The 26768-nt window shown below is 53.3% G+C and overlaps 2 protein-coding genes and 1 pseudogene across 2 annotated transcripts in view; all 3 read left to right on the top strand.

Annotated features, from left to right (window-relative positions):
• The window catches only part of LOC143691897 (uncharacterized), a 65299-nt gene that overhangs the window by 26732 nt on the left and 11799 nt on the right, over positions 1 to 26768 (top strand). The window lies entirely within an intron of this gene.
• On the top strand, positions 473 to 9222 carry LOC129132049 (class I histocompatibility antigen, F10 alpha chain-like; annotated as a pseudogene).
• On the top strand, positions 12122 to 25993 carry LOC143695837 (serine/threonine-protein kinase PAK 3-like). Its single transcript, XM_077191047.1, has 12 exons — positions 12122 to 12320; positions 18470 to 18583; positions 19047 to 19084; positions 19488 to 19863; positions 20337 to 20400; positions 21231 to 21279; positions 22319 to 22428; positions 23186 to 23303; positions 23697 to 23796; positions 24214 to 24410; positions 25320 to 25457; positions 25904 to 25993. The coding sequence occupies exons 1-12, from the start codon at positions 12122 to 12124 to the stop codon at positions 25991 to 25993; spliced, it is 1593 nt and encodes a 530-aa protein (XP_077047162.1).

Below are 26768 nucleotides of genomic sequence, written 5' to 3'. Positions count from 1 at the left end.
GCACTCAACTTGGCTGATGTCCTCTACACTGTGGACATCCCCAAGTCAATTGACACAAGGCAATTACAAATTAAGCATTTGTGTTTTAGAGCAATCCTTGATTCCTGTTTATGATTTTGTGAGAATTACTTTCAATTTTTAGTGAATTGTTTTAGAAAATAATTTTAAAGTTAATGCTTATATTATGATTTGTTTATTGTTTTGCTTTTGATTATTTGTTATTTGTTTCAACCATTTGAAAATTGTTACAAAAATAATACTATTTTAATTAATTAACTATTAGAGTTAATTCCCAATATTGCCGGATGGAACGTGCCTGGGGTCGTCTGGCCTTGCTGCTGGACCAAAGGTGGCAGCTGTGGTGGTCTCACCCCAGAGACACCCCTGGCTAGCTGGGTATTGAAGCTGGCACTTGGGACAAGTCCAGGCAAGCAGGAACTCAGGTTTACCTCTGGTGGAAAGACTTTAGGCGATGGTAAAGGTAAAAGGAGACGCTGCTGGAGGTTTTGATCCAGAGCTTTATTCCTAAGTCACAGACCTCTGAATGTTGCAACAGCTCCAACAGAACTCAGAACCACGTGGTCGCTGGGTATTTTAAGCCTGGGGAGAGGGGGAGGGAAGGGGTAGGTATGGCACCAACCAGGTGGGAGGGGGGAAGTCTCAGGGGACAAGTGACACCTGGATAGCCCAATGTTGCCAGGGCTGAGAAGCATCTTTTGAACTTTGCCAATCAGATGATGCCCTTGCTGGAATGTTAAGATTGACGGACAGCACTTAGCAAGGGGGCAAGGGGAAGAGGAAGGGAGAGGTTGTTGGCACACCTGAGGGAGGAACTGGGATAGCTGAAACAGAGTATTACATCACACTGCAACAATTAACCATTTTGAAAATTGTTATGAAAAATAATACTGTTATAATCAATATTAATTATGTTTGTTTATTGTCTCCCTTTTCCCCCTCTTTTTCCTATCCTTTCTTTTCCTCCTTTTTCTCTCTCTCTCTCTCTTTCTTCTCTCTGTCATACTGTCCCTATTTTTCCGGGTTATACTACCAACGTACGGCCAGTCCTGAAGACTCATCAATGATACTCCAGAGCGCTGCTGATAAAGATCCCTCAAGACAATTGTGAGTCACGGGGTCGTGTGAGAGTCTGTCTGAAATATCCCTCATCTGCCTCACGATCGTCATTGGGGGGGAGCACTGAAAAACAGACCCCTCCTGTCTGAAGTTTCTGATCCTGTAGGGGAAAGTCATATGCCTGAGACCTGAGAGTGTTGCTCAATTATTGTTTTCACAGGTGCATTTGCTATATGCTACACTGAGCTCAAAGGGCATTTTGCCCTTTTGCACAATAGCTCTGGAATTCTCCCCGCCTCTCGGCCTGGCTGAACTTCTCCTAGGCTTTAGGGTGGTTCCCCCCAAAGAAGGTGCCTCTCGCTCGTTCATAACCACCATGACAGACAAACCGAGATGTAAGAAGCCTCTTCATCAAGAGACCGAGACATGAAATCCCTATGTGAGAAGGCCCCCTCTCACCTTCTTCCAGAGACTGGGACTGAAACCCCCAACCCGGGAGAGGTGTGCAGTGGCGGGGGAAGGAAAGCTGCCCAAAGCAAGATGGATGTTGCAGGTGCAGGCAGTCAACCACGAAAACAATGGCTCTCACCTACTGCCAAACATGGACTGTGTGTACCCCTTTCCAAACACCATTCTTTCCCCCTGAAGATACAGTAAACTACCTTTGATTTGGTTGCAAAATCCATCCCCCCTTCCCCCATCAAAAAAGAGTGTAATTGGGGTCCAGATGAACTGCGCCTCTGAGATCTCCCTGGATGCGGCCTGGTGAACTCCATGGGCTGGACATGGAGGGACTTGGCAGTTTGACGTTTGGTAGCTATATACCCATTCTTTTTCCTCCCTCTTTTCCCTTATTTTTTCCTTTTTTCCCTGATTCCTTCCCAAGGCATTTTTGCTGTGGTTATTTCAATAAAGGTGCATTTGTTTTGATTATCACTGCAAACCCCCTTGTACCGTGTCAGTTCTTTTGCACCCTGAGATCAATCCACGAACCATCACAAAACCCATTCATAAGGACGGATCGTGACACACCCAAGCTGCGTCCCCGGGATCCGCCCGCCTCTCCCAGCCCCAGAGCCCCCTTTCCGTGACCCAGGGACCCCCTGAACCCCCTTTTCTGCCTTTCCCAGCTCCCAGACCCCACTTCCCTGAACAATGGAGACTCCTGGACCCCTTTTCTGGGTTCAGGGACCCCCTGGATCCCCCAGCCCGCCTCTCACAGTCCCTTCCTGGAACCTTGGACCCTTCCCGGCTCTCCCGGTTCTGCTTCCCAGCCCTTGGACGCCACCCAGACCGCCCAATCTCTGCGTGCCCCCAGTTCTCCACCCCCTGCGCGTCCTCTGGGGGGTCCTGGCAGGTCCCGGGGGGGGTTCAGGGGAATTCCCAGGGTTTGCTCTGTCCCCTCTCCCTCCCCGCGCTGCCCCGGTCACTTTCGCGTCTCCCAAGCTGCGGCACCGGGACCCGCCCGGGGACCGGGGACTGCTCCGGCACCGGGACCCCCCTGAACAGCAATTCCTGGGCACGGGGACCCCCCGAACTTCCATTTCCAGGCGAACCCCCCTTCCTGGGCACAGAGACCGCCTTGAACGTTCATTTTGGGGCACTGGGAGCCTCCCTGTACCCCCTTCCCCAGCCCCAATAACCCCTGCACCCCCTTATCTGGAGCCTGGAACCCCCTGAACCCCAAATCCCGGGCATGGAAACCCCCCTGAACCCCCATTTCTGGGCACCGGGACCCCACTGCATCCCCTTATACAGCACTGGGAGTCCTTGACCCCCCCATTCTGCTGCACCAGGATCCCCGTGCACCCCCATATCCAGGACTGGAACCCTCCCAAACCCTCCATTCTCAGGCACAGGGACCCCCCTGCACCCCCTCATCCGGCACCAAAGCCCCCCTGCACCCCCTTTCCTGGCCCTCCCCCATCTCAGACACCCCAGCCCCCGCTTTTCCTTGGGGCGGGGCCAGGGCTGTGGGCGGGGCTGCAGCGGAGCAGCGCCATGGCTCCCGCGCTGGCTCTGGGGCTGCTCTTGGGGCTCCTGGGGGACCCGGGGGGCGCGACCAAAGGTGAGTGGGAACCCCGAAACGGGGAAACTCCTGAAGTTCCATTTCCGGCCACCGGGAACGCCCTAGACTTCCATTCCTGGGCAGGGGAACCCCCCTGTACCCCAATTTTGAGTCTACTGACCCCTCTCAACCCCCTTCGCCAGCCCCTGAACCCCATTCCTGGACAGGAAAACCCTCCCGAACCGCCATTCCCAGGCATCAGAATCCACTGAGCCCCCATTCCTGGGCGCCCATGTCCGGGCACCGAGACCCCCCTGTACCCTCTTCCCCGGCACCGGGACCTGCTCGTCCTGCGGGGAGAGGTGTCTCAGGATGTCCAGGAGGGTCCCTGGGGGGATTCTGGGCCCCAGGACCCCCCTGAATTTTCAGTTCTGGGCACTGGGACCCCCCTGCACCCCCTTATCCAGTACCAATTCCCCCCTGCAACCCCTTTCCCATCCATCCTGCCTTCCTCAGTCCCCAGACCCCTCTTTTCCTTCATCCTGAGACCCCTGGACTTCCACTCCTTCTTTTCTCAGTCCCCAGGCCCCCCCATTTCTCTGCATCAAGGACCCCCAGATTCCTATTCCCAGGTCTCCCCACCCTGTGACCCCTCATTCCTTGGCACTGGGGACCCCTGGATCCCCTTTCCTGGGCACATCCATCCCCTGGAACCCCCATGCCACTTTCCCAGTCCCTGTACCTCCTCTCCCCCTTTCCATAACCCTGGAACCCCCTGAGCCCCCATTCCTGGACACCAGGACCCCCTGCAGGCCCTTTCCTGTCCATCCCACCTCTCCCACCCTGCACACCCTTTCCTTGGCCCCAGGATCCCCAAACCCCTTCCCAGCTCTCCCAGTTCCCCTTTCATTGATCCATGATCTCCTCAATCCCCCCAAATCTCTGTGTCCCCCCAGTTCTCCACTCCCTGTGTTACCTGCACGTGGTGGTGTCAGAGCCCAGCCCGGGGATCCCTCAGTTCATGGATATTGGGTACCTGGATGGGATCCCCTTCGTGCGCTACGACAGCGAGCGGGGCCGGGTGGAGCCGCTGATGCAGTGGATAAAGGATGGAGTCAAGCCAGAATATTGGATATGGGGACCCAGACCAATGTGAGGAACCAGCACAGTGATGTCAGGAACCTGAAGATACTGCGTGAGCAGTACAACCAGAGCGGCGATGAGTGAGGGGAGCTGTGGGACTGGAATGGGGATCCATAGGGCTGGAATGGGATCTGTAGGGCTGGGATCCATGGGGCTGGGATGGGATCTCTGGGGCTTGAATGGGAACTGTAGGGCTGGGGATTGGATCCATGGGGCTGGAATGGGATCTATAGGTCTCAGATGTGGATTCACAGGGCTCTAAGTGGCTGAAATGGGGATCCATTAGGTTGGAATGGGATATTTTGTGATCCACGGGTTGGGATATGGATCCATGGGGCTGGGATGAGATCCATGGGGCTGGGTTGGGATCCATGGCGTTGGGATGGGATCTGTGGGGCTGGAATGGGAACTGTAGGGCTGAGATGGGGATCGATGGGGCTGAGATGGGGATCCATTAGACTGGGATGGGATAGCTTGTCATTCATGGAGCTGGGATGGGATCTGTGCACTTGGGTTGGAATCCATGGGGGTGGGATGTGGATTCGTGGGGCTGGGATGGGAACTGTAGATCCCCAATGTGGATTCACAGGACTCCAAGGGACTGAAGTGGGGATCCATTAAGCTGGGATGGGATATTTTGTGATCCATGGGTTGGGATATGGATCCATGGGGCTGGGATGGGATCTGTTGAGCTGGGATGGGATCCATGGGGCTGGGATATGAATCCATGGGGCTGGGATGGGATCTGTGGGGCTGGGATGGGATCTGTGGGACTTGGGTACAGATCTATGGGGCTGGGATGGGATCTGTAGATCTTGGATGTGGATTCAAAGGGCTCCAAGGGGCTGAAAATGGAGATCCATTAGACTGAGATAGGATAGCTTGTGATCCATAGGGCTGGAATGGGATCTATGGGGCTGGAATGGGAACTGTAGGGCTGGGATGGGATCTGTGGGGCTAGGATAAGAACTGTAGGGCTGAGATGGGGATCCGTGGGGTTAGGATGGGGATCCGTGGGGCTGGGATGGGATCTGTGGGGCTAGAGTGGGGCTGTAGGGCTGGGGTGAGCATCCATGGGGCTGGGATGGGATCTATAGGTGTCAGATGTGGATTCATAGGGCTCCAAGGGGCTGCACTGGGGATCCATTAGACTGGGATGGAATATCTTGTGATCCATGGGGCTGGGATTGGATCCATGGGGCTGGGATCTGTGGGGCTGGGATGGGATCTGTTGGGTTGACTTCCATGGGGTTGGGATGTGGATCCATGGGGCTCCAAGGGGCTGGGATGAGGCTCTGTGGGTCTCCATCAGACTCTGCGGCTCCAAAGGGCTGGAATGGGGCTCTGTGGGGCTGGGACACAATTCCAGGGGTCTCTGTGGGTACAATCCCCCCAGGTCTTCACACAAGGTTGAGGTCTCCACACAAGGTTGACAGTTTATGGCTGTGACTTCCTGTCCGATGGGAGTGTCTGTGGATCCCACCAGATTGGCTACGATGGGCGGGATCATATCTCCTTTGACCTGGGATTCAGGAGATTCGTGCCGGCCGACAGCGCTGCTGAGATCACCAGGAGACGCTGGGAACAGGAATTGAATGGGGTTGAGATGTGGACAAATTATCTGAACCACATCTGCCCAAAATGGCTCCAGAGGCACATCAGATATGGGCAGAAGGAGCTGGAGCGCAAAGGTGGGAGCAGAATTCCTGTGAGGGATTTGGGAATGGAGGACTTGGGAACACAGTATTTCCAGTGGGAATTCTATGGTCAGATCTCATCCCAATCCCATTGCAGTGTGAATTCCATGGTCAGATCTCACCCCAATCCCATTCCACTGGGAATTCCATGGGCAGATGTCACTCTCATCCTATTCCAGTGGGAATTCCATAGGTAGAACTCACCCCAGTCCCGTTCCAATGGGATGTCCCTCACCATTCCATGGATGTCCCTCACCATTATTCCATTCCAGAGTCCCCTGATGTCCATGTGTCCAGAAGAGAGGAACACGGGACGCTGATCCTGTCCTGCCACGTGTACGGATTCTACCCCAACACCATCGCAGTCAGCTGGATGAAGGGGGGTGAAACCTTGGATCAGGAGACGGAGTGGGGCGGGATCGTTCCCAACAGCGACGGCACCTTCCACACCTGGGCCAGGATCGAGGCGCTGCCGGAGGAGCGGGAGCAGTACCGGTGCAGGGTGGAGCATCCCGGAATGCCAGGGCCCGGGATCTTCGCTTGGGGTGAGGCTGGGAATGTGGGGATTGGGAATTTGGAATTCCTAAATGGGGATTCCCCTCCCCCTCCTCACTATCCCATCTCTCCGTGGTGGTCGCTGTGTCTGTCATCGCTGCCATCCTCATCCTCATCGTTGTCCTCATCAGATTCAGTGTCTGGAAGCTCCAATCTGGTAACACACGGGATGGGGGTCGGGAAGGGACACGGATCCACCCAGCACCGTTCTGGGAATCCTGTGCCACCGATGCTGATCCCACTTTGTTTCCACAGGGAGGAGGGACAGGAATGGATACAACCCGGCGGCCGGTGAGTTCCAATGGCGGATCCAGCTCTGGATCCCCTCTGTGCGGATCCCAGGATGGATCCTGGGGTTAATCCCAGTGTGTGATCCATGCTGGAATCTCATGGATCTTCTCTCTCTGCAGGAAAAGACATGGGAATGAATGGCTCCACTGCAGATACAGCATGGGATCAGGGTGGGATTCCAGAGGGAGATTGGGGCAGGATGGACAGACTGGGATTGGGGAGGGATTTTGGATCAGGGCAGGGGTCTAGAGTGGGATCAGGTGGAATTGTAAAGTGGGGATGGAGCTGGATTCTGGAGCAGTATCAGAAGGGATGGATGGAGCAGGATTGGGGCAGGAGTGATGGAGTGGGATCAGGGAGGGATTCCAGTGCAGGATTGGGTAGAATGGATGGAGCAGGATCAGGTGGGATCGATGGAGCAGGACTGGGACAGGACTGGGGCAGGATCAAGTGGGATAGATGGATGGAGCAGGATTGGGGTGGGGTCAGGTAGGATTCTGGAGCAGCTCCCTCTCCCAAGGGGATCCAGCCAGGTCCATGCTGTGGAATGGGGACAGGGACAGGGTGACACCGTGACCCTCTCTCATCCTGGTAGTAATCACTACCTGAGGGATCCATGGGGCTGGATCCGGCCCCTTCCCTCTTCCTGGGAAAGCTGAGAGCTGCCAGCAGAGCTCATCCCACTGCTCCCACCCACCCCACAGCTCTTGGTAACAGATCCATTTCCCCTTTTCCATGTCCTAGTGTTTTAAAGCCAATAACCACAAATATTCACAATGCTTCAGTTCTGGTGTGAAATTATCCTGTTTGGGGCAATAAATTCTGCTTGGGGCAATATCCTGGATTGTCAAGCAAATTGTATTCTATTTGCCACCTGTTTGGCAGTTGTCTTCTGTTAAGTAGGCAGTTTTCCTTATCTCTTCCACAACTGGGGAGACATCCGTTGATAACAGGCTATTGAATGTCACTGCACAACTGATAAGAACGACAGCATCCCAGTGTGAGATGCTCCACCCAGAGGGGAGAGCCAAGCATTCCTACCTGGATATAATCTTGAGTTTCTGGAACACCAGCATGGCTTTCTCCACTGGATTTCCCAGAGGAAACAGCTGCTCTCTTCCCCTAGATCTTCAGAGGAAGACTACACTCTTCTACAGGATCCCTGCTCCAACAGAACCCACCTGACACTCTAGGAGGGCTGCAGCCACGATTCCAATTGGACTGCTACCAATACCCTGACCCACAGGGTGTCAGGTTGTGTTCTGACTCTGTCAGTGTTGTTTTAGTTTACTGCATTGTTTATTTTATCCTTTTATTTTCTTCCCTACTAAAGAACTGTTATCCCTGCTCCCATATTTTTTGCCTGAGGGCCCCTTAATTTAAAATTTATAGCAATTTGGAAGGAGGGGGTTTACATTCTCCATTTCAGGGGAGGCTCCTGCCTTCCTTAGGAGACTCCTGTCTTTCCAAACCAAGACAGATTTTGGTGCTTAACGTGAGGCTCGAGGGCACAGAAATAAAAAGGAAATAACAGTTCTTGAGTAATCTAATTTTTGTACGCTGCTACAGAAACCTTGTTCAGCTGTCATCATGTGGTCCAGCTTACCTTGGTTTGGGTGGCATGTGGTTGTGGCTACATTTCTCCCATTTGCAGGCCCTTATCTAAACATGGGTCCTATAACCAAGGCTACTGTGGCTGTTATCCAGTTTGTTTTATGGGTGAATAAGGGGAGGAATTAATGGCTTTTTAACTTCCTCTGGAAAGCAGGCACATGGATTCACAGCTATCACACACTAACTGTATGTTTTTGGGGTTACTTTAATATTAGCACCTGCTGTGAGGAAATGACACCAGGGGAAATCTTCTCCCAACCCTTTAGCCATCTCTTTGGGTCTGCTCTACCAGTTTTTGAAGGGTTCAGATCCACTCTAAATACTAATGATATCAAACAGTGGCTGGTGTTGCTGGAAGGCTTGTTCTGTTTAGCATTTAGAGATAAGAGAAGATTAACTTGGATAACCACCCTGACACCTACCCCAAAGACAAGGGATGCTGCCCCAGAGCCTGGCCCTGCCCCACAGCCCACCTCAGCTATAAACTACCCAGATTGGATGGGGGTTCTGGTGAAGGAGATAAACGAGGTGAGCCAAATGCTGAAGGAGCACATTTCCCAAGCTCGTGAGAAGCCCTCCCAGTGCCTCGAAGAGGGAGAGTCTAATAGTGCAGCAGTGGAACCCACAGATGTTACAACTGTCCAGGTTCCAGCTGAACTGCAAAGGCAGTCACAGCCAGCAGCAGTTGCTCCTGTGGAAACAAGGAGATCTAAGATGAAAGCAGGGCACCCAGATAAGGGAGGGCCCTCACAACCCTCAGGAGACCCAGAGGTTGAGATCGTCACCGAGTCCCTGACGTACGAAAATCTCCAAAATCTGCACAAAGACATTGTATGATGGGAATATGAGACTTATACAACCTGGCTACTTTGGGTCTGGGACCTTATAAGTACAGGTGTGCAACTGGATGGTGGTGAGGCAAGAAATTTGGGACCCTCAACCCAGGACTCAGGTATCAATCAGATTTTTGTAAGGGAGCCAGGGTCCCTTTCCCTCTAGGAGCGGCTTTTAATGAGTGTCAGAGAGAGGTTTGTCCACAGGGAGAGCATGCAGGAGCACCACCATAGAATGTGCTGGAAGACCCTTGAGGAAGGGATCCAACAGCTGAGAGAAGTAGCAGTACTGGAGGGACTCTTTGGGAGGGATGGACAGCATGAAAATGACCCCAACAAGGTCGGGTGCACAGGGTAAATGTTGTGGAGCCTGGCAAATCTGGGGCCATCTCAATACACCACCTTCATTGCAACGATTAATGCAGATACCAACCAAGAGACAGTGGGCTCTGTCGCCAACAAGCTTAGAAAGATGAGAGTATGATCAATGGCCCAATGCTGGCTCATGTCTCTGCTGTGATTAAAAATCTCAAAGAGGAGATGAAGGAGATGAGGGAGGGGTGAGGTGTCACAGACATATTTTATGAAAAATCCTTTCCTTAGGATTTTTTCCTCCTGAGAAGCCGAGAGGCCTCAGGAACAAAATGTAAACAATAATTGTCGTGAACGGTGGAAGAATTGCCTCACACAATATGCGTGAACAGCAAATCCCAAAGTTTATTGATAGCTCACACATATTTATATTGGTGTTAATGAAGCTTATACATATTGCAAAAGCTGAGCTCATTATTGGTTAAAGCACACTTAGATCAACCACACCTACTTCTATGCTCTAATGATTATTTTGTTTCTATGTTTACATTCTTATAACTACTCTACCTAGGCTATCTTCATTTTCTGGCAAGCGATTTTCTCCCCCATCTTCCTGTTTCAGCGAAGATCACCATGACCTCTGTCAGTGATTGGACACTGGTTACTTAATCCCCAGCTTGTTTCCCCTATCCTTATCCAACGGTATCACATCGAAGTGGCCTTTCTCAGCTAGCCAATTATCCACAAAGCTCTCCACAAATAATTATCTGCTGCTGTGGAATTAACAGGTGGATCTGTGATTGGTCTCATGTGGTTATTTCTAATTACTGGCCAATCACAGTCCAGCTGTCTGGACTGTCTTGGTCAGTCACAAGCCTTTGTTACTCATTCTTTTTCTATTCTTAGCTAGCCTTCTGATTAAATCCTTTCTTCTATTCTTTTAGTATAGTTTTAATATAATATATATCATAGAATAATAAATCAAGCCTTCTGACTTCTGTGGAGTCAACATTCTCATCTCTTCCCTCATCCTGGGACCCCTGTGAGCACCACCACAGTGAGGAGCAACAGTTCCCATATGGCACCAGTGCAAGTCACAGCCCCAAAGTCAGAGCCCAATATTCTCCAGCTAGACAGAGAGGGTACACCCCAGGGGCTGACGTGTGGTTCTCCCTGCATGACCATGGGGAAGACATGGGAAGGTGGGATGGAAAACCCACTTCTGTCCTGGCAGCACGGGTGCATCAACTCACCGAGGGAAACACTAATCAAGGGAACTCCAGTAAAGTGAAGGTAGCCTCAACCTCCCATGACCGAGCTGCTGGGTATGATCTATCAGATCTCCTTGAAGGAGAGAACCTCTAGCATGCGTGCCCAGGAAAGAAATAATAACCAGGATTAGGGGGGCCCTGCCTGTAGCCAGGAAGAGGCATGGGAAAACTGGATCTTTTAGATGGTGTGGATCTGATGGCCTGGCACATCAAAGCCACAAAAATATGATGCCTTAGTTGATACTGGTGTGCAGTGTACTCTAATACCATCGGGACACATTGGGGCGGAACCTGTTTCCATTGCCAGGGTGACGGGGATTGACTGTGTTGGAAGCCAAGGTGAGCCTGACTGGGAAAGAGGGGCAGAAACATCCTATTGTGACTGGCCCAGAGGCCCTGTGTGTTCTGGGCATCGACTTCCTCTGGAATGGCTTTACAAAGACCCAGAAAGACTCAAGTGAGCTTTTGGAATAGCTGCTGTAGAGGCAGAGAACATGAAGCAGTTGAATACCTTGCCTGGACTATCAGAAAACCCATCTGCAATAGGACTTCTGAAGGTGGAAGAGCAACGAGTGCAATTGCCACCTCGACAGTGCACCACCGGCAGTATCGGACAAATTGGGATGCTGTGATCCCCATGCACAAAATGATCCGTGAGCTGGAGAGCCAAGGGGTGGTCAGCAAAACCCACTCACCCTTCAACAGTCCCATCTGGCCTGTGTGCAAGTCTGACAGAGAATGGAGATTGACTGTGGACTATCGTGGCTTGAATGAAGTGACTCCACCACTGAGTGCTGCTGTGCTGGACATGCTGGAACTCCAGTATGAGCTGGAGTCCAAGGCAGCAAAGGGGTACGCCACCACTGACAATGCTAAGGTGCTCTTCTCCATTCCTCTGGCAGCAGAATGCAGGCCTCAGTTTGCTTTCACCTGGAGGGGCGTGCAGTACACCTGGAACCGACTGCCCCAGGGGTGGAAGCACAGCCCCATCATCTGCCATGGACTGATCCAGAGTGCACTGGAAAAGGGTGAGGCTCCAGAGAACTTGCAGTACATCAATGGCATCATTGTGTGGGGGAACACAGCGATGGAAGTGTTTGAGAAAGGAGAGAGGATCATCCAGATTCTGCTGGAAGCCAGCTTCACTATCAAGAAGAGCAAAATCAAGGGATCCACCCAAAAGATCCAGTTCCTGGAGTAAAGTGGCAAGATGGACGGTGTCAGATTCCCACTGAGGTCATCAACAAGATCACAGCAATGTCTCTACCAACCAGCAAGAAGGAAACACAAGCTCTCCTAGACGCGATAGGTTTTTGGAGAATGCACATTCCCGAGTACAGTCAGACTGTGAGCCCTCTCTACCTGGTCACCCGCAAGAAGAACAATTTCCCCTGGGGCCCTGAGCAGCAACAAGCCTTTGCACAGATCAAGCAGAAGATCACTCATGCTGTAGCCCTTGGCCCAGTCAGGACAGGACCAGAGGTGCAGAACGTGCTCTGCTCTGTAGCCGGGAACAATGGTGTGTCCTGGAGCCTTTGGCAGAAGATGCCTGGGGAGACTCGAGGCCAACCAACTTCTAGAGCAGAAGTTACAGAAGATCCAAAGCCAACTACACTTCCACAGAGAGGAAAATCTTGGCTGCCTATGAAGGAGTCCAGGCTGCCTCAGAGGTGATTGGCACAAAAGCGCAACTCCTCCTGGCACCCCAACTACCAGTACCGGGGTGAATGTTTAAAGGAAAGGTTCCCACCTCCCACCACGCCACTGACACCACATGGAGTAAATGGATTGCTCTCATCACACAGTGCGCCCATATTGGAAACTGAATCACCCTGGGATTTTGGCAATAATTACAAACTGGCCAGAAGGTGAGAACTTTGGTCTCACTGATGAAGAGGAACAAGAACCAGTGACGTGCTGAAGAAGCTCCTCCCTATGACCAACTGCCCCCAGAGGAAACGCGCTACGCTCTTTTCACTGACGGTTCCTGTCGCATCGTAGGGATGAACTGGAAGTGGAAAGCAGCCGTATGGAGCCCCACACGACAGGTTGCAGAGGCCACTGAAGGAGAAGGTGGATCAAGTCAACTTGCTGAACTCAAAGCTGTTCAGCTGGCCCTGGACATTGCTGAAAGAGAGAAGTGGCCAAAACTCTACCTTTATACTGATTCATGGATGGTAGCCAATGCTCTGTGGGGATGGCTGGAGAGGTGGAAAGAGTCCAACTGGCAGCGTAGAGGAAAACCAATTTGGGCTGCTGATGAGTGGAAAGACATCGCTACCAGGGTAGGGAGGCTACCTGTGAAAGTCCACCATGTAGATGCTCATGTTCCCAAGAGTAGAGCTAATGAGGAACACTGAAACAATGAGCAGGTAGACCAGGCTGCAAAAATAGAGGTGTCGAAGATAGACTTAGATTGGCAACATAAGGGGGAGTTGTTCCTAGCTCAATGGGCCCATGATGCCTCAGGCCATCAGGGCAGAGATGCCACCTATAAGTGGGCACAAGACCGAGGGGTGGATTTAACCATGGACAGTATTTCACAGGTTATCCATGACTGTGAGACGTGTGCTGCCCTCAAGCAGGCCAAGCGAGTGAAGCCCCTATGGTACGGTGGGTGATGGTCCAAGTACAAGTATGGGGAGGCCTGGCAGATTGACTCCATCACACTGCCCCAGACACGCCAGGGCAAGCGCTACCTGCTGACCATGGTGGAAGCCACCACTGGAAGGTTGGAAACCTACCCTGTGTCTCATGCTAATGCCTGGAACACCATCCTGGGCCTTGAAAACCAGGTCCTTTGGAGGCATGGTAGCCCTGAGAGGATTGAGTCAGACAACGGGACCCATTTCAAGAATGGCTTTAACACCTGGGCCAGGGAACATAGTATTGAATGGATATACCATATCCTCTATCATGCACCAACTGCTGGGAAAGTTGATGGGTGCAATGGACTACTTAAAACTACCCTTAAGGCATTCAGTGGGGGGACTTTTAGAAATTGGGAAATGAACTTAGCAAAAGCCACCTGGATGGTCAACATCAGAGGGTCCATAAATCGAGCTGGTCCTGCCCAGTCTGAACCCCTGCACACAGTGGAGGGAGACAAAGTTCCTGTGGTACATATGAAAGGCATTTTAGGGAAGACTGTTTGGATTAATCCCACCTCAGGCAAAGACAAACCCATCCGTGGAATTGTTTTTGCTCAAGGACCTGGTTACACTTGATGGGTAATGCAGAAAGATGGAGAAAGCCATTGTGGACCACAGGGAAACCTAGTCTTAAGTGAGAACTCTGTGTAAGGTTTCATTGTGATGCAGATGGAAATAGAATAAGGGGTGGGTAATGTCCTGACTGCCAAGCAAGATGTTTTCTATTTGCCATCTGAATGGCAGTTGTCTTCTGTTTTCCTTATCTTTTCCACAACCAATCCTCCCTCAGGGGAGACATCTGTTGTTAATAGGCTGTTGCATATCACTGCATGGCTGATAAGATCTACAGCATCCCACTGGGAGATGTGAGCCCAGAGAGAGGAGCCAAGCATTGCTACCCAGATATAATCTTGAGATTCTGGAACACCAGCATGGCTTTCTCCACTGGATCCCCAGAGGAAACAGCTGCCTCTTCCACTGGATATTCAGAGGAAGACTTTACCCTTTCTACAGGACCACTGCTCCAACAAAACCGTATCTGCTACTCCAGGAGGACTGCAGGCACATTTCCACTTGGACTGCTACCAACACCCTGAACAACAGGATGTCAGGTTGTGTTCTGACTCTGGCAGTGTTGGTTGGATTTACTGCATTGTTTATTTTGTCCTTTTATTTTTTTCCCTAATAAAGAACTCTTATCCCTGCTCCCATATATTTGCCTGTGAGCCCCCTTAATTTCAATTTCATAACAATTCAGAGGGAGGAGGTTTACATTTTCCATTTCAGGGGAAGCTCCTGCCTTCCTTAAGCAGATACCTGTCTTTCCAAACCAAGACAGGAATATTTTCCAAGGCTGGTCATAAGGAAAACAGGAACCTTTTAGCAGTTCCTGGGAGCAGACAGTGTTTCTGATAAGTTTGGAAAGAGCAAAACCCAGGTGCCGTTTCCAAGGGCAAGACCTAACAAGCATTTCTCAGATCACACTGCAGCCTGGAAAGGAGGAGGGGGCAATGCACCACCACACTGGGATCTCAGGGGTGCCCATGGCCTGGGTGATGCTGCCTGATGTCAGCCACCCACCAAAGCCACTCTGTCCCTGCCTCCCACAGCTGCACAGGGCAGAGAAAATTTAACCAAGAGTTCCTGGGTTGGGATAAGACAGGGAGAGATCCCTCATCAAACACCAAAATGGGCATCACAGGCTCAGCCTGGGCACAGGGAGGGAACTTATTACCAACCAAATCACAGCAGCACAAGGAGAGGGGAAATAAATTTCTCCAACACCTTCCCCCCACCCAACAAGGGTCACCCAGAATGGGCATAACCAGGGCTCTGCCCAACGGGGGTCACTGGGGATCCTCCAATGGGGATCCTCCCATGGGGGATTGTTGTATTGCACTAAAGATGGAGCTGGAATAGCGTATAAAGCTCTTCCTGCAATCAGGGCACTCGCAGGGCCTCTCCCGGAGTGGATGTGGCAGCGTGCCCTTAGGTCGGAGCTGTTGCTGAAGCTCTTCTCACACTCCCCACCCTCACAGGGCTTTTCCCCAGTGGGGATCTGGCGATGATTGAAGAGGGGGGAGCTCGGGGATAGAGGCGAGGCAGGTCGGGCTGGGGCAGCGCTGGGCTCTGGGCCCGACCTGGGCGCCCCCCACGCGTCCCCTCCCCAAACAGCCCCGGCGGGGGACGCAGGTGGGGTCCGGGTGGGGGGCGCTGGGTTCCTGTTTTGGGGTCCCACTCTCCCCTTTTCCCCACTTTCCCACCGTCTCCCACCCCTTCCTCACTTTCCCCCCAATCCTCAGCCCCTCCCGCTCTCCCTTTGGGGGGTCCCCTCCTCCTCCCCCTCCATTCCGGGCTCCCCCCTTCGCTCCCTTTTCCCCCTTCTCCCCCCCTGTCCCAGCGCCTCCCGAGAGCTCCGCGCCCGCAGCCGGGGGGGCTCCCAGCACCACCAGTGCCACCAGTAGGGCCCCAGCTGCCGCCCCTCGCCCCATGGCCGGGGCCGGACAGGGAGCAGCAGCCCCAAAGCAGCCGCGCTGCGCTGGCAGCACCAGTCCGGAGCAGGGCGGGCTCGGCAGCGCCGCGCGCTCTCATTGGCTGCCGCCACTTTTGGGGACCCGATCTCAGAGGCTCCGCCACACAACTGATGACTCTCAACGCCCCGCGTTCTCATTGGCTGCGGCGCGTTTTGGCTGTGTTTTGATTGGTTGAGGCCTTTCCGGGCCGCTGCAGCCCCGGGCTGGGGGTTCTTTGGGGAGGGGGAACCTTGGGGCTCTGGGCAGGTGGGAGCTCAGGTGAGCCCAGCAATGCGTGCCCAGGGGCGCGGGATCTCAGCGGTGCCCGTGGCGAGCGGTGACGCTGGCCCGATGCCAGGCACCCCCAGAGCCGCTCTGTCCCTGCCCCCGCAGCCGCACAGGGACAGAAAATGGAACCGAGGGTTCCTGGCTGGGGACAAGGACCGGGAGAGATCCCTCAGCAAATCCCGCACGGGCACAACAGACCCGGCCTAGGCACACGGAGGGAATTTATTACCAACCAAATCACAGCAGCACAAGGAGAAGGGAAAGAAATCTCTCCAACACCTTCCCCCCACCCAACGGGGATCACCCAGAACAGGGGTCACCAGGGCTCTGCCCAACGGGGGTCACTGGGGATCATCCAGCACAGATCCTCCCATGGGGGATGGAGCTGGAGCAGCGCACGAAGCTCTTCCCACACTCGGGACACTCGCAGGGCCTCTCCCTGGTGTGCAAGTGCTGGTGAGTGACGATCTCTGAATTCTACCTGAAGCTCCTCTGACATTCCAAGCACTCATACAGGGCCATTCCCCAGTGTGGATCTTGTGGTGCTTGCTGAGGCCGGAGGTCCCACTGAAGCTCTTCCCACATTCCCCACACTCCCAGGGCCTCTCCCCAGTGTGGATGTTCAGGTGTTCCATCAGGGTGGAGCTGTAGCTGAAACCCTTCCCACATTCCAAGTATTTGTGGGGCTTCTCCCTGCCATGAGGCTTCTCCACCAGCTCTGAGCTCTGGCTGGATCTCCGGCCACCTTCCTGGCTCAGGGGGGCTCTTTCCTCCCTGCAGCTCCCTGGGCTGGGTTTGCAGCCCCTCCTCATGCGGGATCTCTGGGGCTTTTCCTCCTCCTCCATCTGGCCACGGCTTGGGAATGACAGATCCTGGTTTGGGGAAATCAAGGTGGGAGCGCCTTGGAGTAGAGGCTCCTCCTGCCCAATTCCATCTGTAGAAGTCAGCAGGAGTCTTGTGTCCATGAAAATCTCCACAATGTCAAGGTTCAGCCCAAAAAGCTCTCCCAGGATTTCCCTATCACTCATCTCTCCACTTCTGGTGTTCCAGAGGTTTCCTGATTTCCTTTCCTTGGGATCATGGGGGTCCAATGGTTCCAGGGCTTCTCCATTCTCTGGCGTCCTGCTCAGGGATGATCCAGGGCCTTTTGGGGGTCCATGGTGGCCCTTCTCCCCTGATGCTCTACTCTGAGATCCCAGGGGTCCCAGGGGTCCCTCCTCTCCAGGCTCCCCCCCTTTCCAGTCTGCCGGGGTCCCCCAGCTCTGGGATTGCCCCTCTCTGCTCTCCCCACTCTGGGGGTCCCAGGGGTTCCCCTCCTCTGCTCTCCCGGGGGTCCCCAGGACCAATGTCCTCCCCTGCCCATACTGGGCAATGGCCACGTGGGCCCCCAAAGATCCCCCCAAGGGGCTCAGCTTTGGGCTCCTGCAAGATCCAAACCTACACACACAGAGAAAAAAAAACCTGCCAGAGACACCAGATGATATTTGGGGTCAATTCCACAATCTGCGAGCTCCAAATACGCCCCCAATAAAAAAACCCTCTCAGGAACTCCTGGATAAATTTGGGACGAGCTCCCCCTCCCCACTGAGCTGCAAGACGAGCTGGGGGCGATGGTCCCGTGGCTGCGGCCACAGGGGGCACTGGAACCTCCTGTTCCTCCTGTTCCTGCTCCTGCTCCTCCTCTTCCTGCTCCCCCTTTTCCTCTCTCCCTCCTCCTCCTCCTCCTTCCTAATCCCACCTCCTCCCCAGTTCCTGCCTTCTGTGTATTTAGAGTGGAGGACCTTGCTTGTTTTTAGAACTAGAACAAAGATCCCAGATGGAGCAAGGCTTGCTGCTTTTAGTCAGAACTATCAGTGACTAAAGGTCACGTTTCCTTTGCTTTGGTCCTGTCCTTGTTCTCCTCAGTGTTCAGGCTGGGCTATGGGGTGTCCTTGTTTGCTGCATTTTCCGAGTTCCTCTTGCATCCTTTGGGCCATGGGCTGTGCCCTGGGAGGGTTCTTTGTGCTCCTTTGTGACACAGGAGAACCTTCCAGGCGGTTTCTGCGTGAGCTGCTGCTGGGATGTCACAGGAACAGCGCCACGTCCCCGTGGTGTTCCCGTTGCTGTGGGACACGGAGGCCTCAGTGCCCAGAGTGGCTCTGGACTCGCTGCCGGAGGATCTTCCTGCCCGAAGCATTCTCAGCAGCCAGCCCAGCCCTGTCCTTCTGTGCTTGCAGGGCTACAGGCTGCAGGCGTGTGCAGCGCAGCCAAAATGATCCAGCACGTGGCTGCTGCAGTTTGCACTCTGTACTCTGTGGCTTATTCGGGGTATTTTTTAACCCACTTGGCACGTAAGTTGAGGTTTTCCCTCGGTGCAGCATCTGTGGCTTTGGGCTTGCTGTGTGCTTTCTGTTCTTCCTCTGGAGCTGAGTTGGCTTTGGAACCAAATGGCCATGAAGACACCATTGCTTTGGGAGAGCTCCTGCCAGCAGCTGCAGCTGAAAAAGGGGGTGTCTGCAGCCAGCGGGGCGTGCACAGCACCTGCAATGAGCCCTGGGGGGTTCTGTTCCCTCAAGCAGGGAGTCTGTGCCAGCAGAGCCTGGAACTGCCTCCGTTTGCTGCTCCAGCCAAGAACTGACCCAGCCCAGTATTTTGTGCTTGTTCTCTTGCTTGCTGTGGGAAGGGACTGTGGCTCCTGGAGGGATGCAGTGAAAGCAAAATGCTCTCTCAGGATTGCCTTGCTCCATGGCATTTCCCAGCACTGGCAGTTTTTCTCCTAACAGCATCTGGTTCATGTTCCCTCTCCCATTGCAGGGCACCTCATGTCTGCATTCCGAGCAGCTCCTCCTTCGGTGAGTGGGAAAGGAACCTTTGGTGTTTGGAATTGTGCAGCAAGTTGTGAGCTCAGCATGTGGCAGTCGAGGGCCAGCCTGGGAGGCTGAAGGAAAGGTCCTGTCAGTGTCTTTGCAGCAGCAGCAGCAGCAAAGGAATTCCCATCAGTTTTCTCCTTTTCTGCTGAAGAGTTTTTGAAGAGCTGCAGGTCTGGTTTTGCAGGCAGAGGATTGCTTGCTGGCTTTAGCCATGGTGGAATATCGAATTCCCAACAATAAGTGGCAATGTCGACTTTAGCCCATTGTTAGTTGGAACAGCTCCAAACCCCATTTCTGCGTAGTGCAGCTGGATGTGCAGCTGAGGATAAATAAGGTGATAACTGAGATAGAACTTCCCGTCCCTCACACTGCCGTCTGTCCACAGGGCACAAAAGCAGCACCAGCACCTCCTGGGGCTCCCTCTGCTTCCGAAGAGGAGGCCCAAGAGGAGGAAGACAGCAGTGAGCTTCCCGCTGCTCTGGGGGACGATGGTGAACTTCCCTCAGTGCCAGGAGATGACAGTGAACTCCCCGCTGCTCTGGGAGACGAGGGCGAACATCCCGCGGGGTGGGAATGCAACGGCGAGGCTCCCGCGGGGTGGGACAAGGACAGGGGACATCTCCCGGCCTGGGACGAGGACGGTGGATGTCCCCTGGTGTGGGACCAGAGTGGCCAAGCTCCCACGGAGTGGGATGAGGACAATGGACATCTCCCAGTGTGGGATGAGGATGGAGGATATCCTGTGGCTTGGGAAGAGGAGAGTGAACATCTCCCAGCATGGGAAGTGGACAGCAAACATCCCCTGGCTTGGAAAGAGGATGGCGAACCTCCAGCGTTTTGGGATGAGGATGGAGAAGCTGCAGCATTTTGGGAAGAGGATGGAGAAGCTCCCTCTGCTTGGGAAGAGGACAATGAACCTCCCTCTGCTGTGGGATCCTGGGCTGAACATTCTGACAGCAGCACAGCTGGGCAGCCAGAGGGGAGAGGGGAGTGGTGCCTGATGCAGCTGAGTATGTCTGCTCTGTTCCTGGGTGCCCGAGCAGGTGCTGTGTGTGTGTCTGGGCATCAGCTGCACCCAGTGTTGCTCTGCAGCTGAATGTCACCGAGCCATTTATTGTCCTTCCCCAGCTGACACCAAGGGGCTCACGGCCCCAGGGAGTGGGGCTGCTTCTGGCTCTGCTGCAAGGCGGGGTCTCACTCTGGGAGGGAGCGTCTTCCACGTGGTTTCTTTCAGGGAACACCGTGAGCGAGGAGGAGCCTGCCGAGAAATACCTGAAAGTGGAGCAGATTGGCCAAGGGTAAGTGCACGGCAGCTGCTGCTGCACAAGCAGGGGCGGGTGTTGTGCTGGTGCAGGATCAAGTGAGAAGTCAGGAGAGCTCCAAGCACCTTCAGACACTGGGCTACCATCCTGCTGTCTCTCAGTCCTGATCAGAATTGATAACTGTGGTCAGAAGGCGCCGTCAAAGGCCCCTGAGGCTGGCAGTGTCCTGCCTGCAGCAAGGAGCAGGACCTGGAAGATCTTCTGTCCCTGGAACTGGATTGCCTAAAAGAGCAACTCACCATCTGGTGACTGTCAGAAAACAGTTCTCAAGAAGATTTCTTTCAAATATTTTCCTTCAAAAAATATCCACTGGTCAGGATTATCAACCTAATGGTTTAGGAACAGAAACCAGAGATGAACTAATAAGTGCTCTATTCTAGCACAGGTAGCAGACCCCATCCATTCAGTAACAGGCACAGAGCTGATGCACTCTGGGGGAAAAAGCATCACCTGCCTGATGGCAGGGCCCTTGTGGAACCTGCAGGTCTTAGGCAGGAAATGGAAAAGGATGAAATGCATTCTTTTCCAGTTCTTTAGACAGCCATCTCTCACCTCAGGTTTTGAACTAAAGCAATTCAGGGTGGACATTGGGATTCGCTCCAGCCCAATTCCTTCATGTTGGGTCTCAGTTTTCTCCTGCACACCTTGCATGGCAGAGGGCTGGTGGCTGCTGTGCTGTTGTTGGAAGGGTCGATGCAGCCAGGTGTTTGTGAACGCTGCAGGCAGCAGAGATCTCCTGTCTGGGCTGGCTTTCCCTGCCAGGGCCTAAAGCGCTGCTTCTTTCTTCTCTGCTGTTTTCTCTCCAGGGCTTTTGGAACCGTTTATAAAGGACTCGACAGGGCCACTGGAGGAGAGGTCAGTGCCAACACGCCCAGCACGCCTGGCAGCTCTCCAGGGCTTTCCCCTCTGCTGGGAGCTGTGGCTGCAGCTTTGGGGGCCAGCAGAGCTTTCCTGCCCAGGCTGCTCCTCTGAAGGCAGAGCAGTGTCAGCCTGCAGAGCACAGCTGGGACAGACTTGGTCCTTCTGAAGCGCCAAAGGAATGCAAGGAGGGCAGCGGTGTCTGTCAGAGCAGGACACGCTGGCTTGGCCTTCATATCTAAAAGTGTGAATGCATCAGCTGCTGGAGACTGAGGCCCAATTTATCTTCATCCCAACCTCAGACAGGAACATTTTTTAGCTATTCTTAGCTAAACTATAACACTATTATGTCCATCCTGCCTTTTATCTTCAAAGGATACCTCAAGGCCTGATTAGGGAGAGATCCTGCTTGGGCTCAGTTTGGGGTTTTAGTCCTACTTCAGCTGTTCACAGAGAGTGAGGGAGAGAAATGAGAAGATGGATGTCCAGAGCAAAGGTTTCTCCTAAACCCTGAAGTTGTGTTTGGTCTGGTGTCAGTGACAGCCTGTGACAGGGATCACCTGAGCAATGGGTGTGCGTGTCTGCTTTGTTGTGCAATTCCAAACAGAGCAGTTGCATCTGAAATCATGACCAAATCCCATAGAATTGCTAAGGGGTTCCTGGCTGTTCTGCTTTGTTTTCAGAGAACCAGAATTACCTCCTGCTTGCAAAATGTATTTGAATAATAATAGTAGGAGTGTTGAGGCCATTTGAGAAGACTGTAGGTGCAGAGAATGTTGTTAGAGCTTTGAGGCTGACAGCTGAGGGACCATTTCTGCAGAGCTTGCAAGGCCAAATGTCTCTGGCCATGTGTCCTGTAAGCAGCCCCCAGCTGGCAGAGCAATGGGCTGTGGGAATGGCCCTTGCTGAGCTCTGGTGTCCCATCCCAAGGCAGTTTGGCACAGCCCGGCTCCGTCGCTCCACAAAGACTCGCCCCGTGTTTGCTGTGGCCTCCTGCCACAGACTCCTCCAGTTCAAGGCTGCAATGTCCCTTCAGGTGGCCATCAAGAAAATGAGTCTCAGAGGGCAGAACAGGGAACGAGCTGTGAATGAGATCCTGCTCCTGAAGGACAAGAAGAACCCCAACATTGTCAACTCTTTGGACAGGTGAGTGCTTCAGCTCTGATCCCGAGCCCGGGCCCTGTGTTAACCTTTCCTGGCATCAGGAGTCTGTAGCCTGTTTTGAAAATGCCTGACCCAGCCACATCTTCCCAAACCAACAGCCTGGCAGTTCACTCCCTCCACGTGCTTTTGTTGCTTTGCTTTGGTTTTTCCTTCAAGTTGACCCCGTTTGCTGTGTCTCCCAGCAAGTGCTGATAAACCACAGCAGAAATTATTTCCCTTGGCTTCTTCTTCCCAGCCCTTTTCCATTGCTACAGATGCCAGGAAGATCGGGTTCTTGTTTCCAGAAATGCCTCATTTGCCCATTTTTCACTGGCCTTGCCTGTTTCTGAAGGGACTTTCTGAAAGGTTTTCTGACTGCTTTTGTCCCAAGTGCTGCACGGCCTCCTCCCCTGGATAACCCTGGCAGTTGTGTTGCCTTGTTCTGGAGGGAATGGTGGAACTGATGAGTTCAGAAGCTGAACCAGCTGGGGCCAAGGGTTGTGTTTCCACATTGATCTGGGCTGTTGCTAAACTGCATTTTTCACCTGCTTGCCATCCAAGGCCTCTCCTTTCTCACAGGTGTCTCCGTCTCCTTTAGACTGTGCAGATTCCAAGGGCTGTGCAGCCTGGCAGGAATGTCTCTCCATCTGATTCTGTCCTCACTGACAAGTGACCTGGAAACAAAACTCCCCTCCAGGCTTTTCCATGGGGGAATTGAGCTCTGCACTTTCATCTCCATGCCATTGCTTTCCTCTTCCAGCTTCCTTGTGGATGGAGATCTCTGGCTGGTCATGGAATACATGGATGGTGGAACTTTGCGGGACGTTGTCAGACAGATGCGCATGGCTGAAGGAGAGATGGCAGCTGTCAGTCGGGAGGTGAGGGATCCTGCTTGTCACTCCCATGGCTGCGACACGATGGTCCTTCCAAACAGGGTGTGAGAACAGGAGTGGCTCCATGCTCAGGGCTTTGTTTCTGTGTTGTTTTCATGAGCTGGAGAAGAAAGAGCCTCTGCAGTGAACGGCCTGCCAGCATCACTGCACTTCTACTCTGTTCTTGTTCTCTCTCCTGCTGTTGTGGTACTCTCTTTCTGGTTTGGATTTGATTTGCTGTTCTCAGCTTTGCCTTGAACCGTTTGCCGTGAGCTTGTGTGCACTGCACTCCTGGCCTGTCACAGTAAAGCTGCTGCTGGCAGAATTCTGAGCTGTCCTTTCTGGTGTGATATATTCCAGCCATTGGTTTTTGCCCTTGTGTTTCTTGTTCTCTCTCAGTGTCTGCAGGGCCTGGATTTCCTCCATTCCAACCGGGTGATCCACAGGGATCTGAAGAGCTCCAACATCCTCCTGGGCATGGACGGCTCTGTCAGGCTGGGTGGGTGTTCCTGGCCAGGCACGGCGCTCCCGGGCTGCGGGGCTGGGGCTGCTTCCCAGGGAGGGCCAGAGCCCCACAAGGGCTGCTGGGGACACTGCCCGGCCCCTGCTGCCAGCTGAGAGCGGCTGCCCCTGCAGAGAGCTCAGGAGAGGAGCAGGGGGCCAGCAGTGCCTTTGCTCTGGCCATGGCCCTTCCAGAGGGGCAGCAGTGGGAATCTAAAGCTCCAAGGGAATCAGTAAAAGCCACTGCAGGAAAGCTGAGGGTTTCTTGAAGGGCCCAGTTCCATCTTTCCTTGGCTACAGCCCTTAGGACTTTTTCAGCTGACTTCACTACTGCATTCTCAGACTGAGCGTGGGGAATCTTGTGCTTGGTTTCCCCATTGCAGCTGCCTTTGACAGGGTTTGTTTCTGTCCTCAGCTGATTTTGGCCTCTGCGCTCAGCTCAGCCCTGAGCAGGACCAGCGCAGCTCCATGGTGGGCACTGCTCACTGGATGGCCCCAGAAGTTGTGACCAGATCTCCTTATGGCCCCAAGGTGGACATCTGGTCCTTCGGCATTGTGACCATCGAGATGGTGGAAGGAGAACCTCCTTACTTCAGGGAAACGGCGGCCATGGTAAGAGGCAAATTCTCCAGTGGCTGCAGAGGCTGCGAGCACAGGGGGACCCTGCACTGGGAGCAGCAGCTGGAGGTTTCTGCACATGGGAAGGGAATTCCCAGAGGACTTGTGCCTCCACACAGACAAATATTCTGCAATCTCCAGCAACAATTTGCTTTGGGCTTTTCGTTTTTGCAGCTCTTCTAGCTGAGAGGATTACTTGGAAATATGAAGCAAGTGCATCAGCTCTAATGTTATCTTGCAAGAAAACCCCACACCATCCGCAAATCCCAGCCCCAAACCCAACAAGATTTCTGCAGGAGTTTCTAAAAGACATTTTGCAAGATGATCACCCCCCTGATTCTTCTCACTGGGAAACTTGTCTAAAACCTGAAGATGATGGTTTAACATCCTCATAGTCTAATGTATTTCTTTCCTAGTCCAAGCTACTTTTTCTGTGTCACCAAGCCTGAGCTTTCAGCATCACAAACCTCCTGTTTCTTGCCTGGCAGTTTCTGGGATGGGGCATTAGGAATGTATTTCCTTGAGTGTCAGTGGCACTGCAGAGATGCACTTGATGGAAGAATCCTCTGAAATAACACAGGCAGACCACAGTGACTCTGGAAAATGGCCTGTAAAGCTGGTGTCCATATTTGGAGAAGCAAAATGGGCTATTTCTGATGGAGGTTCCTACTAACAAAGCCAGCCAATGAAACTGGCTCTCAAGGCGAGATCATTTGGATGTTGCAGTGGCTGTGGCAGCCCCAGGGTTTGGGTTTTTTGCTTGGCATAGCAAAATGAGCTCTGAGCAGCATCTCTGGCAGGGAGGAAAGTGCCCCTGGCGCTGGGGCTGAGGCCCCGGGGTGGATGTGAGCCCGTGTGGGTGTGAAGGGAGCTGGCAGAGCGCTGAGTTTGCTTTCCCTGCAGGCTCGCGCTCTGATCCGGCAGAACGGGACCCCGCAGCTGCAGGAGCCCCGGCGCCTGTCGGCTCTGCTGCGGGACTTCCTCGAGTGCAGCCTGGAGCCGGACGAGGAGCGGCGCTGGGCTGCCCAGGAGCTGCTGCAGGTGAGAGCCAAGGGCTGCAGGGGAAGCAGCAGCGCCAGGGAGGAGTTTTCTTGTGGGGCCCCCTCCGATAGTCTCCAGTCTCGCTGCGTTCCACGCGCAGAGCGAGCAGAATCCTCGCCCGCTGTGGCCTGGCAGGCTCCTTTCGAGCTCATCTGGACCTGGTGCCCCACAGCGAGCAGGGACATCTTCAAGCAGCTCAGGGGCCTCAGAGCCCTGCCTGACCTGAGCTTGGATGTTTCCAGGCAGGAGGCACCTCCCACATCTCTGGGCACCTCCTGTCAGTGTTTCCCCATTCTCCCGGTTAAAAAATTCTTCCTTAGATCTAATCTGAGCCTGCTTCCCTCGATTTTCAAACCATTTCCCTTTGTCCTGTTGCAACAGAGCCTGTGAGGAACTTGACTCTGGAAAGTAACAGTTCATTTCTTTATTTTTTATCCTTTGGGCAGCACCCATTTTTATCATCAGCCAAGCCTCTCTCCAGCCTGACCCCTCTGATCACTGCAGCAAAGAACCTGAGGGAGCAGCAGAGCAGATGAAGCACTTGAGGACAGCTTCTTGTTACAGTAGTTAGGACAACTAGTTAGTTATGGTAGTTAGCATTGCTAGTTAGTCATCATAGTTAGCACTGGTAGTTAGTTAGGGTAGTTAGCATTGCTAGTTAGTTATGGTAGTTAGAGCAGCCTGTTTGTTATGAAAGTTTTATGAATAAAAACGCTCTTAAACCTCAACTCCCCTGACGTGTCCCTTCCCTCTCCCGCTGTGACTCAGCTGCCCGGAGCAATGTGAGGGGAGTGCGGGCCCAGCCTGGCCCAGAGCTGAGCACCAGCAGAGCCCTGGCAGAGCCCAGAGCAGCCTCGGCACCTGCAGAGTCAGCCTGGAAGGAGGCGCTTGGAGCCTTCTCGGCTGCACCCGGCTCTTGGCTACAAACTGTGTGTGCTGGAAAATGCCACCGGCTCTGCAGGAGGGCAGAAGGGGCCCGGGGAAGGCCCAGGTGCTCCATGCAAGGGAAAAACCTGCCCTGGGTTTGTTATAAATAACTAGGTAGTGCTGGCTTTTGCTATTAGGTATTGACTTCTGCAAAATATTCTTAATCACAACAATTTTGATAGAGTACAGTTTGTAATCACTTTTAACTGCTTTTGCTATAGTATAATTTGTCAACTTTTTGTGGCCAATGCCCTGGCCCCTGTGTAGCTCATATCCTCAGAACATCATTTATGGATGATATTTTAGTTAGTGGACAGTGTGAAAAACATACATTATAGTTTTGGCTTTTGCAAAATATTGAAGTGCATGCCAGATGTTGTGCAT

Source organism: Agelaius phoeniceus, chromosome 27, assembly GCF_051311805.1.
Source record: "Agelaius phoeniceus isolate bAgePho1 chromosome 27, bAgePho1.hap1, whole genome shotgun sequence".
NCBI classification, from domain to species: domain Eukaryota; kingdom Metazoa; phylum Chordata; class Aves; order Passeriformes; family Icteridae; genus Agelaius; species Agelaius phoeniceus.
This window is presented reverse-complemented; position numbering and strand designations above follow the sequence as displayed.

What these genes read in the sequence shown, in the direction of transcription:
- LOC143695837 (XM_077191047.1), top strand. Translation starts at nt 12,122, where the DNA reads ATGCACATTCCCGAGTACAGTCAGACTGTGAGCCCTCTCTACCTGGTC. An exon ending in CTCTGTAGCCGGGAACAATG is followed by an intron (nt 12,321 to 18,469) that starts GTGTGTCCTGGA and finishes CTGTGCTTGCAG; the next exon opens with GGCTACAGGCTGCAGGCGTG. An exon ending in TCCGAGCAGCTCCTCCTTCG is followed by an intron (nt 19,085 to 19,487) that starts GTGAGTGGGAAA and finishes GTCTGTCCACAG; the next exon opens with GGCACAAAAGCAGCACCAGC.